We start from the raw sequence: 15609 nt of genomic DNA on the forward strand, positions 1-15609 counted from the left end.
GTAAATTTATTTCAAGTCAGGATTTTGAGGGTCTAGAGTGTGAAATCTTTGAGCCGGTTTCCAGCTCACAGAACATTTAGTTTGCTCTGTGGCCACCTAGTGGTCGCCCTAGGAACTTCATCAATGGGTTGGGGGGCGCGGACTGCCCCGCCGGGCATTTGCGCTGGGTTAAGAACGTGATCACCGCTTTTTTTTTTTTTTTTTTTTTTTTTTTTTTTAAGAATGTGACTTCTCAATTTTAGCATATCCCAAGCGCATTTTTAAATTCTATTATCATTTGGCAGCACAAATGCCTTAAGTAAAAGGCAACGGTGTGGTTGTGCGGGCTGGTTGATATTTAGAATAATGGATGCTGTATAGGGGACTGCTGGTTAGGTTTGGTTTGGTTTTGGATCGTCATCATTGCTCTTCCCGACAGAACTGACGTGAACATATACTTGAGATTCTTTCGCACAGTAGTATTTAGGTAATACACTGCAACAAATAGGAATTCTGATTTATTTTTCTGAGTGTTTTTTAAAAGGACTTGTCCAAACTTAAACTGCAGAATATTGTCCACCCTCTGTCCCCTGTGATGTACAGCCACTATTGTCTCTGCTCAGGTTTTAATTCTTATTTTTGCATTTTACACTGTTTCTCTATGGGTTACGCTGGGTCTACTTCACTCAGTGGCCAGTGTTTTGGAAAGAGGTTTTGCTCAGATTCTGTGAACCCGTAAAGCTTGGGCCCTCAGTCATGATCTGTCGGTGGGCTGGGGAACGTAGTCAAAAGTTCAGTCCGTTTTCACTCGTTTCTTGGATTTTGGATTTTCCTCTCAGTGGTGCTCTCTGGGGACTCAACCCCATGCCAGCCTTTCTCCAGTCAGCCAAAGGTTTGTGGAGAGCTCCTCACACCTGCCATGCTGCTTTCATTCCAAGATGCCCCTCCCCCCATCCCATTTCTGGCTGGTGCTTTCCTTGCCCTTGCTGAGACCACCATCTCAACCCAATACAGGGGTATGTTTGTCCTAATTGTCCTTTAGGTATCATCACTATTGCTGATAAATCATCTGAGATCTCATTTCTCAGCCCAAACCAGCCCACTATCATTAAAAAACGTTAATACAAAATTAGATAAAAGGTCTTAGAAGGGGCAGTAAGATGAGATAGACCCTTAAGCTCAAGCTTCTGAAGCTTCCAGATGAATCCACTTCTGTCCTCAGCAGAGAGTAGAGTGACCCAGCTGCAGAGAGTAACCCACTAGCCCCAATCATAGCATCCTGGAACTGTAACAAGCTCAGTCTTAATTGACGCAATTTCCAGCATCACAAAGGGTTCTCTGTCCATGTGTGGGGTGGGACAGCAAGAAGTTCATTTGAGCTGAGGAGGAAGACAGAGGTCCTCAGATTGTAGGTCCAGCAGGTCTGTGCATTCATAACAGAAGTTCTGTCTGCAACTTTTCATTCAAGGGAAAAGACTCAAACTCTCAGAGGTGACAAGAGCCAGAAATATTAGGGTATGAAATCATAATTGGCTCCATAACAGAGATGGCAATGGACCTATAAGGGAGCCACTAGTAGAGAGAAGCCATGAAGATGCTTCCTAATCTGCAGACAGTACTGGAAGGAGAAGATCCCTAAATAGAACACATAGTAGTGGCATCTGAAAGAAGTGTAGGTCGAGTCTCTAGGGGCTTGGATAAGTAAAAGGGACAAGCTTGGAGAATACTCCCTAAAATAAAAAAGGAGCTTAACTGTCAGAAAGCTTCTGGATTTATTTGAAGAACAGGGGAGAAGATTAGAAATCCAGAGTGATTATCTAGGCAGAAGGCAACGAAGCAGGAGGTACCAGACATAATAGGAGAGAGAGAAGAAATTTAAAAAAATAATAATAAAATCACTAGAAATTAGTAGTTGGCTGAATGTGGAACCCAAGGCAAAGGAGATGGTGAGTTTTTTGGAAGAAATATGACAATAAGAAAAACAGTGAATCATGAAGGTGATCCTTTTATAGGGGCAATAATGTATCACCAAAATACATATTGTTCATCAACATATTGCCTGCTTGAGCAAAATACAAATACATGATTGTCCCTTCGTTTTGGACATCAAAGGACTATTGTTTGTTTTAATGAAGCCAGTATATGTGTCACAGAATTTCTTCTTTTTACAAATTTGCATAAAACAAATGAGCTTCTTTTACTTGTAATATGCAATCGCCAATATTCTTTCTTTAAAGATTTTATTTATTTATTTGACAGACAAATCACAAGGAAGCAGAGAGGCAGGCAGAGAGAGAGAGAGAGAGGGAAGCAGGCTCCCTGCTGAGCAGAGAGCCTGATGTGGGGCTCGATCTCAGGACCCTGAGATCATAACCTGAGCTGAAGGCAGAGGCATTAACCCACTGAACCACCCAGGCGCCCCACCAATATTCTTTCTTAAATGAGTGTTTTTAATTAGAACAAGGAATGTTTATGAATGCTTATTAGGGGCACCTGGGTGGCTCAGTCCGTTAAGCGTTCAATTTTTGATTTCAGCTCAGGTCATGATCTCAAGGTTGTGAGACTTGAGTCCCATGTTGGGCTCCATGTTGGGCATAGAGCCTGCTTGAGATTCTCTCTTTTCCTCTACCTCTGCCTCTTTCTGTTCATGCACACTCTCTCAATCTCTCTCTCAAATAAATAAATAAATGCTCGCCAGGGACAACGTACTGAGTCCCTGCTGTCTTTGCTGATCTCACGCTGTCCTCCCATCCAGTAGTCAGTATGGCAAGAAGAGTTTCATCAAGAACAATCAGCTTTCTTCCTTGATTTGCAGCCTTTATTTATTGAATTAGAAAATTCCCATTTCATACTTGAAAACTTCATTTTAGTAAATGAAAAAACAATTGCATAGAGCTTTAACAGGTAACAAAAAGAAAATAAAGAACACAAGAGAACATGTTGGGAAACACTGGTGTAAGAAACAGCTGAAATAATTCCTGGGACTGCCCCACATACCATCATCGGGAGGCGTAGAGAAGGCTCAGAAATTACATGGTGAATCCTCAAATCTGTGTATTATAAAGATCTCACAAACACTTCACGGGAACTGTGAGTATTTCTTCTCAGATAGAGTTAATTTTCTGAAATTCTTATAACTCTGTGACTTCTGTCAGGTTCATAAGGAATTCTAGAACTTTGGGAGTTTAGAATTAGGTTCCAGGAATTTAACCAGGAGCACTTCATGTCTTCCTTTGCTACTCCCATAATTTTAAGAACTACTCTGTAGTTGAGATGATGATTATTCTACCTCCTTCGCTGATAGGACATAAGCTAGACAACCATCTATCTACCTTTTAAATATTTAGTGGAATCAGATGACTTCTGCACTGAATTTCTTGGCATTTCTGCAGGAGAGAATTTCTTTTAAACCAAAAGTAGTGGTAATCATGTCAGATTCCAATTAAGGTAAGTAGTTTTATGTTCCCAAAGAAATAACCTTTCATAAGCAATGTTTTGCTTCTTAGACTCAGGGGTGTAATTTCATATCCTCAAGGTTTTGAGTCTTTTTTAAGTAACTAGATTGACATTTTTTAGGAAAACATTAGATCAAGGAGACTATTTTTACATTAGACTAAAAAGCACTGGAAAAACTTTAAAGAATTATTTTTGTAGCATATTCTACACTACAGGTTGTAAATTCTATAGGTAAATATCACTGAAAGAAGTTGTTTCTTGTTAACATTTTCTTCCTTGATAAGAACTTTTGAAAAACTGCCAGAAGTTTGTATAGCAAATACCTAGGGAAGGTTGGGAAGATCTTTCAGCCAGAATTCTCAACCTAGCCTTGCACAGCCATTTTGGATATCCAATTTCAAGCTCTAAATGGAAACACATGGTTAAAAAGAAGTTATTTTCTCCAAAGTCTATAAGCATGTTATGTTTCAGTTACTCATTTTTATCTGCTAATTATAGTAACTTTTCTGGATTCTGTTGTACTACATTTATTCGTAATTTTCCATATATCTTTAGCCATGGCTAATTAAACAGTCATTATAAGATGAACAAGCCTATTAAGAAAATCATTTTGTTTTTCATTATACGAATTCAAACCGTTTCCTTGCACTAAGGAGCATCTTTCTCCACTCTTCAGTATGAGACAGGTCTATCCTTACGAGTTGGAAGTACCATTAGAAATGTCCTTCCTTCCCCATCTCAATAGAGAAAGTGTATTGGGCAAGATCCCTTGTAAGAATATTTTGTGGAGGAAAGCTTCCTATTAGCCAGTACATTGGAGGAACCCAGCAGAAATCAATGAATGGATGAATGAATTCTGAAATGTAGCCAAATAATGTTCATTTTTGTCTCTCTTTTACAAAAATCACAATTTTTTGGATAAATTTTCTAACATATCCATAGCAATTTAAAAGTGAAATCATCCCTCAGATATAGTCAGTTATTGATTGGGTAAGTGACATGCTGATGAAGCTATCATGAAATAGCTGTTCAGGAAGAATGGACCTTCTCTTTACCAGTGCTACTATGTCCTTTAGAATCCTTCATGAAAACCCATCAGTACGCATATCCTGGGCAAGAAAAGTTTGAGAAAGAAGTATTGTTTTTGTTGCGTTTAATGTGTGTTAAGACTGACAATATCAAATTCTAGCTTGCTCCTGTGGTCCGGTCAGAAGCTCTTGGACTGAAACCTGCTTGGTGGAATCACTGTTAGAAATCTTAGCATATCAGAGAAAACATTTCCAACCATCTTATTCTTCTGGTAAGGACAAAAGGTGTTCCTACTCAATGAGTAGGTAAAGAACACAAAGAATGCTAAATTTGACAAGTTAAAAAATGTGTGTGGGGGTGTGGTACCATCTGTCACAGGAGCCTACCATTTTGGCACTTTGATTTGGATCAGCAATTCCTCTTGGATCTTTATTTGCAGGTTTCTGTAATAAATAAATTTGTTGTATCAGATCTCACGCATAGACATATACACACAAACACATACACATGCAGACTATCTCTTCCTGATAGATGAAAAATCTAAGGAAGTTTGTAAATTGCTATGGAGAGGAAGGGAGGATGGTTCTGGCCAGTGAAGTCTTAGCAGAAACCATTTTTCTTTATGAACTTTGTGGTGGGTCTCTCCAACAGTGCATTTAGTAAGAGATTTCCAAACATTTTTCAAGAACTAGGGCTTTCATTGAGAAAACATTTCTGTTGAAATTCCAGTAAAAACAATATATAAAAATGGATTGGACTGGTTTTAAGTGGGGATTGGGGAGAAATGCTCATTAAGCGCCACCCCAACTGTAGGGCATACTCTGAGATCATTCTGTGTTATGGGAAAATTCTGTGGAACCACGGACTGAAAACTATCTTAATAACACTCTTTTAGCCATTAATAATGGAAGCATAATAAAAAATGTTGATTTGAAAAGAAATACATTGTCAAAAACCTTGCTGATTTCAGTGCCCAGCTCTGAATAATTGTTCTACTGTGGACCTCGAAGATACAGAGACTCTAGCAGTTCAGGAGATCCTAGAGATCCTGTAATAACTCTTTTTTGACTCAGTTTCTCAGGCATCTGCATGCTAATTTGGCTCATGTGTTTCCCTTTTATTAATACTTATCAGGGAATACACTTCAGTCAGTGGAAAGCCCTCAGGCTGATATGGCCCCATTGGAAGCCATCACTGGTTTTGACCCTTGAAAACCTGGGTGGGGAATAGGGCAGGGTTTGTGAGACAGTTATCCCAAAATCACCATTTGGGGGCCAAAGAAAACTCAGTAATTGTAATAAATAATGAATTAATGCATTGTTTTAAAAATGTCAAAACTAATTCCCAAGGGTTCATGATGAACACAATGTCAATATTTTACATAAAAGACCATGCATGACCAAGCATGACTTCCTCATGAGCTTCTCAAACTAATTCCAGTCCTCCTGATAAGTGGGGCCTGTTCTATTTCTTCCTCAAATCAGACAGTGATTATTATATTATTGGACTTATTCAAGGACCCAGCAAATGGTTAAGGGACACCAAAATTTTTATTGAAATGGCCATAGATCAGTACAAGCAACAGAAAGAAGATAAGGGACCATACCAGTGTGATGTAGTGCGGACTTGAAAAACTGGTTGGAAGCTGCTCCAAGGACTCTGCAGTTATTTGCTAGTGAAAAGAGATACTATTAACTTGCAATTAGTATTCAAGCAACTATGACTATTTCCTAAGTGCTCAATATAAATTTTCGAACTATCTCTGGGATGCAACCTAGTAAATGTACAAATACATGGGAACAATATTCTTCCCTAGGTTATTCTCTTATAAGGAAGGAGTCCAAGAACTTATAAAACAAACTTATATTAGAGAAGAGTGCGAGTTTCTTTATGAGTTATGATGAAAATTGCACAAGGCAAGTCTTTCAGCCTCCAAATCTTAATCAAATTGTCTGAATGTCCGAACTTCCATAACAAGCTCCATCCATTTTGGACCTGGAAGGTCTTTGAGGACCTCCAGAACTTACTGTTGTAATACAGATATGCTTGGATGAGGTTATCCTGTCTAAAATATTTTCTGTTAGCCTCCAGTGGACATTAATATAACTAGAAAGCATGATCTGGTGGAAATAGGACCTGCCTAGGAGAAGTACTGGGTGGCAGAAGAAAAAAAAATTAAGCATTATTAATGTAAGAGGGAAAGGACATCAAAAGACCTTTCCTAAAGCACAATTTTGCTGAAAACTGGCCATTGAGAGGTAACTAATGTATCAAATAAGCATCAGCTAAATCACTGTTATTTATACAATTTTCTAACAAATAATACAAAAAGCCTAAATGTGAGATTTGACACTACAATTCTCCTATACAATCTGTGTTTATAAACATATTATGGCACATATACCATTAATAGTGAATTTACTTTATTCATATATCAAAATATATTTATTAAGCTCCTCTTCTTTGTTCCCTCATTTAACTAAAATGCCAAAGCATTTAAGGAACTTGCAATCTAGAAATGGAAACAAATATGCCCCCAAGCTCCATGTGAATCTCTGCTTGACTTCTGTGAATACTCATTATTGTTCACAGACTCAGGGCACTTTTCCCCCCGACTCCTCTCCTGGAGCACAACTCTTTTTCATATTAATTCATGAAGCACGTTAACATGCATTAAACGCTAAATATTTAGAAAACACTGTGATAAGTACCTTTACATAGTTTCTTAATTAAACTTCAAGGCACATATTCAAGACTTCTATCAGCATCATGAAATCTACGTGTAAGCTTAAAAAATTATCACACAATATTTTCCATCTATTCCAGTGGACAATTAAGACTTGCTTTATCATCTTGGTGTCATCACTGGCATAATAAAAAATATAAACAAATAAAAATAATAAATCATCCCACAACCAGAGAAAGATTAACTAACCATCCTTAAATACTTGAGTACAGGCATTTCTGGTATACTCTCATCTGTGTGTTCCTGGGGGTGGAGTGGGACCATGTTCTGCATTATTATGAAGAAACACAGGGCTTATGGGACAGGTGGAGTTGGGGCAAAGCATTCAAAACCTTTGGAGCTGTGTAACCAGACCACCACTAACAACAGCAACATCAAATCCTAATTTAAAATACTAGTATTATCATATTTTCATTGGCATTTTCATGTAGTAATGGTCAGCTAATACTTAACCTCTGAATTTAAGGCTTATAGTCCCTCCTTCAAGATAGTCGTATTGGGTAATTTCATCAGTATTTTCTTATCAATAATGATTTCCTCAATAGTTAATTTTTTTTAAGGGAATGAATTTGTAGCTTCTTAATTTGGACACTCACAGTTTTTATCAATGAGCTGAATGCACTAGAAATCATAGCTGTTGTTAAAGGCAGTTAACAAGCCACTAACTATGGGGACTTCTGCAAGATTGTTGACATCTTCATATATTGCTAAAACGGTTATTTCAACCAACTTTTTTCCTTTCCTGTAAAATATGCACAAAGAAATGCACAAGTACTAAGTGCAGAGGATGGATTTTCACAAATGAGCAATGAAAGTCGCTCAAGTTGCCCAGAATCAAAAAATAAAACTTTATCTCTTTCTCAGAAGATTCTCTCTTCCCTGTGGTAATCACTACCCTGTCTTCTAATACCATAGATTAGCTTTGACAGTTCTTCAACTTGATATAAATATAAATATTTGGACTTGACATCTTCTGAACAGTGTGTTTGTGAGATTTATTCATGTGGTAAAGATCAGTAGTTCATTTATTACTCGTTCTCTGTAATGTTCCATTGTATGAGTATATAGCATTTTGTTCATGCGTTTTTTTACTGTGATTAGACATTTTTATTGTGTTCACTTTTTGAAAATATGCTATTGGACCACAATTGTGAATGTTTTCCCAAGGGTCTGCTGGGTCATAGGGTATATGTATGATCATTTTTAATACTTTGTGCCAATTTCCCCCAAGGTTGTGCTGTTTAATTCTTATTAACTGTGTATGAGAGTTTTCATTGTCCATATCCCCTCTAGTAAGTGGTATTGTTGTCCTCTATTTTTAACCATTTCATAGGAAAATATAATACAGATAAAATACATACAGAAAATGTGTTCCTGGCTTAATGAACCATTTAAGGTAAATATCCTTGAAATCACTGCTTTGTTTAAGAAATAAACCTTTGCCATTTTAAATTTCCTATCACTATTGCCACCTACCTCCTTCCCTCAAATTAGCCATATTCCTGACTTAATGAGCTCACTCTTGCATGTCATTGTACCTTTATTCCCCAAATATTTACCTCTCAGCACTACAGTTTGTACATTTTTAAATTTAAATTTTTTACTAGGAAAAAATACATATATGTGTATTGCAGTCGGAGTTAATTTTGTTACTGATTTGAGGAATGGATCAGTTAGTCTTTGTACATATTCATATCCAGTTGTTCCATCACTGTGAAAAGACTGTGCTTTCTCCACTGGAGTGCCTTTGCACCTCTGTAAAAAATCACTTGGCAAATCAACTGGCAATCAATAAATATAGTAATAAACATGTGACTCTCTATACCCCTTTTTGCTTAGGCCTTTTAAAGTTTTTCTCAGCAGAATATTACCATTTTCCTTATATACTTCTGGTTCATATTTTGTCAGAAGTACTCTTAAATATTTCACATTTTTGGTGCTATTTCAAATTTTATTTAATTAGTTTATTTATTTTAAAAATTTTTATTTATTTATTTGACAGAGAGAGAGAGAGAGAGAGATCGATCACAAGCAGGCAGAAAGAGAGGGGAAGCAGGCTCCCTGCAGGGCAGAGAGCCCGATGCCAGGCTCAATCCCAGGACCCTGAGATCATGACCTGAGCTGAAGGCAGAGGCTTAACCCACTGAGCCACCCAGGTGGCCCCTTACTAAATCACTTTTATTTACTATAGGTAAACGATAAATGATTGTGTCTTCAGCAAATCAAAACAGTTTACTTCTTCCTTCCTTCCTCTCTCTCTCTCTCTCTCTCTTTCTTTCACCCTTATGGTAATGGCTATAATTTCAAGTAAAAGTAGAAGTGGTGGCAGTGGACATCATTGCTTTGTTCCTGATATTTAGCAAAGGTATTCAGTTTTTTAACCAAAAATACGACATTAGCTGTAGGTTTTTTGGTAGATACTTCCATCAACTTCAGAAAGTTTCCTTATGTTCCTACTTTCCTAAGTTTTATCAGGAATATTTTTCAAATACTTTACCTGCGTTTATCGTGGTAATCATATGATTTTACTTTCAGTCAAATAATACAGTGGATTAGATTAATTTTTTTAATGTTAAATTTGCCTTATATTCCTAGGATAAACCTCATTTGGTCACAGCATTATTCTTCTTATGCATTATAAAATTCGGTTGACTAAAATTTAATATTTATGCATTTATATTTATTAGAATTACTGACAAATAATTTTTGTTGTTGTTGTAATGCCTTTTTCCAGGTTGTAATGCCTGTTTCCTTCTTAACAGAAACATACTATCCTTATAAAAGGAGTTGGGAGGGTCCATTCTCCCCCATTTTTTGGAAAAGTTTATATAGAACTAATATATTTCATCATTATATGTTTGGTAGAATTCACCATTTTTTCGTGGAAAGGTTTTGACTACAAAGTCACTTTTCTCTGTTATATACAGAGCTATTCAGTTTATCTATCTTTTCGTGAATAAGCTTTGGTGATTAACAACTTTCAAAAAATTTACTATTTAATTACAATTAAATATATTAAATAAGAATTATTTAATATAATATATTAAAATAAGAAGTTTCCAAATTAATCTCCATATGCAAAATATTGTTAATTTAATAAGGTATACTCTCCTGAGATTTCACCTTTATGATTCCTGATAGTCATGCTGACTCACATTCTTCTGCTCGGTCTGACTGGAAGTTTATAAGATCTATTAATTTCTAGAAAATAGCTTTTGCTTTTATTGTTTTCTTATGTGATTATTGTTTTGCTTTGTTTTCAATTTCATTGGTACCCAGTACTTGTTATTTCCCTGTCCTCCACTTGCATGGAGCTTTGCTATTCTTCTTCTTTTTCCTTCTTTTTTGGCTTCTTAAAATGAAAACTGATATCATTGCTCTCATACCTTACTTCTTTTCTAACATAAGCATTTAGTGCTATAAACTTTCCTTTAATTACTGATTTCACTACTTCCCACAAATTCTGGTAGGTTTTGTTTCCTTTTTCTTTGAAGTATTTTCTGTTCTCCTTTTTAAGGTTTTTATTTGACCCAAGTGTTTTTAGAATTTGTTTTTAATTTTCAATTGGGGATTTTCCCAATATATTTGTTACTGATTTTTTAAAAAAATATTTTATTTATTCATCTGACAGAGATCACCAGTAGTCAGAGAGGCAGGCAGAAAAAGAGGAAGGGAAGCAGGCTCCCCGCTGAGCAGAGAGCCCCATGCAGGGCTTTATCCCAGGACCCTGGCATCATGACCTGAGCCAAAGGCAGAGGCTTTAACTCACTGAGCCACCCAGGCGCCCTTTGTTATTGATTTTTTTTTTCAAGATTTTTATTTATTTATTTGACAGACAGAGATCACAAGTAGGTAGAGAGGCAGGCAGAGAGAGAGAGAGGAGGAAGCAGGCTTTCTGCGGAGCAGACAGCCCGATGTGGGGCTCAATCCCAGGACACTGGGATTCTGACCTGAGCTGAAGGCAGAGGCATTAACCCACTGAGCCACACAGGCACCCCCCTTTGTTACTGATTTTTAATAAAATTTTATTTTGAAAGCATATTTTGTATGACCTCAATTCTTTTAAATTTGTTAAGACTTGTTTTATGTCCCCAGGTTCCTGGGTGGCTCAGTCATTTAAGGGTCTGCTTTCAATTCAGGTCATAATCTCAGGGTCCTGGAATTGAGCCTGGCATCTGGCTTCCTGCTCAGTGGAGGGTCTGCTTCTCCCTCTCCCTTTGTCCCTTCTCCTTGCTGGTGCTGTCTCTCAAATAGATAAATAAAATCTTAAAAAAAAAAAAAGTGGACTTGTTTTATGTCCCAAAATAAATTTGTATATGTGAATTTTTCCAATAGTGCACAAATCAATATTTTGTTGAACTAATATATGCTGCTCTGAAATAGAGTCTTGGTTTGCTTCTGTCCTGTCATCCTTTCCTTCCCCACATGTAGACTGAAGGCTCCATTGGTATGGAATTATGTTAAACTGTTGTTTTCTTGTCACTTAGCTTAGGGCTAGTTCCACTTCAAATACACATGCAACTGCTTTTTAAGTCAATTTATTAACTATTGCAAATGACACTTGCTTACCTGAAGGGGATGAATATCAGGGAAAATTGGCTCAATTCTTGTCTGCTGCTCATCACCAAAGTATCCTTTATTCTCCACTCCCAATGTATCTCTAAGTGGGCTGTCAAGAAGGAAATTGGATATTGACATAAGTGATAGGATAAGTCTGTGGCTAATATTTAATCATCTAGATTTCTAAAAGATTGATACTCAGGTTACACTCTGGAACAAACCTGAGGTAGGAACTAAAATTAGAATTCTTTTTAGAAATCTCTCTGATTCCAATGTGCAGTGAAGTTTGGGACCCATTGGGATAAGCATTTGGAGATGAGAACATAAAAATGTTAGTTTTTCAATTTACTGTTACTCTTACTTTGTCCTTAGTAAGAGGCTTATACTTCTCCCACCTAGAGTTTCATCATCTGTGGTGACAAAGCTTATATCTTCCCAGTTATGGTCCCATTACAACACATAGAAAATACATACCTCAGAATTCGCTTCAACTTAATACATTTTTGGTGATGAATTAATAATACAACTACCCCAATACCAATAATAACCAGGACAAGCACAACCACCAAGATGGATATATCTGCAATATTAAAAAACAAGTTTTAGCCAGGACATCAACTTTAGGACGGTGGAATTTTAACTGAGCTGTTATAATCCAGCTTCTCCCTTCCTTAAGGACTTTAATTCCTCCCAACTCCAATTTTTAAAAAAAAATGTAAAGCAAAAGACCAAGGCATTACAGAAATTATTATATGTACTAGCCATTGACAGTCACCCAAGAGTCCATTATGTTTAAAACCACAATCAGTAGGAAATGTTATGACTGTCAGTTATTATTAACTGACTATAGAAAAGGCCTTGTTGTGTTATGGGCTCTTAGAAGATCTATTTCAAATTTAACTAGAAGAAGATATATTAATTCTAAAAGGTAATTGTTGTAAATTCAAATTTGGACATTTAAATATGTGAAATAACTAAAATACCATGCAAATCCACACAGAAATATAACATATACATATTAGATTTCAAAAATAAGGTGGAAAGCTTTCTTACTGTCTAAGCTTTTGATATATGCAAGGTATTATATCCTAGGATGCTCACAGGTAATATGTAAGTTTTTTCCCCAATCCACATGTTTCTGTTCTTCCTCACATTGGCACTCAAGTTCATGGTCATCCACCTGGAAGAGCAATCAGTCATAATTTTATCAAATTATGTGTGTGTGTATTGCATCTCACTTTGCTTAGTTTTATATCACACACACAGATGCACTCACACATACATTCATTCTTTTACTGATTAATTAACTAAACTGCATATCAGAATCAACCTTTGGTAAAAAATAAGCACACAAAATTACAAGAAGTAACCACTTTTGAAGATGGCCTTTGGGCATGAAAATGATTACAAACCAGATAAACAAGACGGTTTGACTTCTCTTTCTAGAAGGCCTCATACTTATTAAAGGAACAGCCCTGCTAGAGTTACACATAGTACTGGGCAGTGTTAATTGAGGATATATATATATAAATATAATTGAGAAGAGAGAGATATGTATATAAATACATAAAATATATATGTATATTTATATATATTTTATATGTATATATATTATATGTAATTATATGTACATTTATGTGTGTGTGTGTATATATATCCAATAGGAAATATAGGATAGGAAAAAAGAAATTCTTTTCCAAATCTCTCTTTCTCTATAATATATATGTATATTATATGTCTATATATTTTAAATATATATATAAGTATATATAATGTATATATATACATAATTTTTTGTTGTTTTGTGAAAAGCTTTAGGTTAGTGTTGACATTGGTATAATTTAACTATAAGTGACATGGTAAATCCAACTTTAAACATTAGGTTTAAACTTCATAGGTACACAAGTTACTGGATTTCTAGATTACCAGTCCAATGATAAAATATATATATATACAATATAGGCAATATCTATGTGTAATACTGGTTTGGGTCTTTAGATCAATTTTATGGAAGATACATGAAAAAATGGATTCCAAAAATATATTTGATTTAAAAATCACCACACACATGCACACACACACACACAAACAAACACAAACACCATGCCCAGCAATGAAGTCCTATGTAAATAAACAACTGTCAAGACATTAATTTAAAAAGGAGTCAAATCTTACAGCTTTTTCGTCACATTGAGAAGAGCAATTGGTTGAGTTGTAGACCTTTTCAAGTTCCACACATTCACCATTGCTGCACACCTGGAAATGAAGTTACCCATATGAATTAATAACTTACTCTTAGAATTTACATGATTTTTTCTTCTGTAAATGACCACATATAGAATCTTTTGTAGAAGAAGAAATCTTCCTTATATGTTTGTCAGATATTTGAAATGAATATAGTATACATTCAAATACTGTTCTATGCAAACTCCTAATAAAAATGTCTATATCCTTCCTAATTTTTCAAATATTAATCTATCAAAGATTCTATAACCATAGGTACAACAATTTCTTTTTATCATTTGTATTATTTTATGTTGATTTGATAATATTCCATGCTTTCTGTATCAATTAATCTTATTTATGTTTATTAAATCTGTTTTAAATTTTGTTTTTTATTTTTTGTACATTTTATAACCAAATTATTGTTGTTTTTGTTGCTTATAATTATTACCTGGCTTATCTTCATTCATTTATTTAATTTCTACCTGTTATTTTTATTTTTACCCACTTCTTCTAAAAAGCACATAAAAGGAAATGCTTTTCCAACTCTATTGAGGTATAATAGACAAATAAAAATTATATACTTTAGAGTACATATTATGATGTTTTGTTATACATTGCGAAATGTAAAACAACCTAATGAACACATCCATTACCTTAAACAGTTACTTTTTTGTGGTTGGAACACTTAAAGTTTACTCTCTTAGAAAGTTTTAAGTATATATTACAGTATCTAACTATAGCCACCAAGATGTACGCTAGCTCCTCAGAATTTACTGAGAACATAGTTTATACTCTTTGACCAACATCTCCTCATTTCCCCCACCTAGCAGCCATCATTCAACTCTCTGATTGTGACTTTTACTTTTCGTTTTTTAGTTTCCACATATAAGTGAGATCATATAGTATTTACTTTTTTGTGACTCGTTTATTTTTGTTAGCATGCATGAAATGTCCTCCAAGTTCGTCCATATTGTTGCCACTGACATAATTTCCTTTTTTTTAAAAACTAAATAATATTATATATTACATATTTTCATTATCTTTTTACCTGTCAAAGGACGTTTAGATTGTTCCCATATCTTGGCTCTTGTAAATATTGTAAATAAAGGTGCAATGAGCATGGAAGCACAGATACCTCTTCAAGATCTGATTTCAACTTCTTTAGGTTCTGTGTCCAAAAGTGAGATTCCTGGAGCATAGGGTAGTTCTATCTTTAATTTTTTAGGGAACCACCATACAGTTTCTATAATGGCTATGCCAATTTATATCCCCATCAACAGTGCACGAGGGTACTCAAAAAAGAGTACCCCACATCCTCTCCCACATTTTTATTTGTTATTTTTTGATAATAACCAAACTAGACGGTATGGGGTAATACCTCATAGTGGCTTTGATTTTCATTCCCTTGAATGTTAATGATGATGAACTCCTTTTCATATACTTGTTGGTCATTTGTATAAATAACCAAACAAGTCCTTTGCTCATTTATTTTTTTGAATTGGACTATTTGGGGTATTATTGCTATTGGTTATATGAACTACTTTTAACTTTTATCTGTTAATCCTTTATCAGATATGTGGCCTGCAAATAATTTTCACATTCCCTTGATTACT

General features: G+C 35.3%; 1 protein-coding gene across 1 annotated transcript in view; it reads right to left on the bottom strand.

Annotated features, from left to right (window-relative positions):
• Positions 1–3794: 3794 nt before the first annotated feature.
• Positions 3795–15609, bottom strand: part of ADAM7 (ADAM metallopeptidase domain 7) — a gene marked incomplete at both ends in the record, with an annotated part of 74938 nt that continues 63123 nt past the window's right edge. The window contains 7 exons of the mRNA XM_082727444.1: positions 3795–3839; positions 4851–4907; positions 6071–6136; positions 11780–11879; positions 12245–12350; positions 12872–12950; positions 13946–14026. Coding sequence (XP_082583570.1) covers positions 3795–3839; positions 4851–4907; positions 6071–6136; positions 11780–11879; positions 12245–12350; positions 12872–12950; positions 13946–14026 — 534 coding nt within the window. The remainder of the gene's footprint in view (positions 3840–4850; positions 4908–6070; positions 6137–11779; positions 11880–12244; positions 12351–12871; positions 12951–13945; positions 14027–15609) is intronic.

This window comes from Mustela nivalis (assembly GCF_964662115.1).
Source record: "Mustela nivalis genome assembly, chromosome: 4".
In the NCBI taxonomy this organism is placed as follows: domain Eukaryota; kingdom Metazoa; phylum Chordata; class Mammalia; order Carnivora; family Mustelidae; genus Mustela; species Mustela nivalis.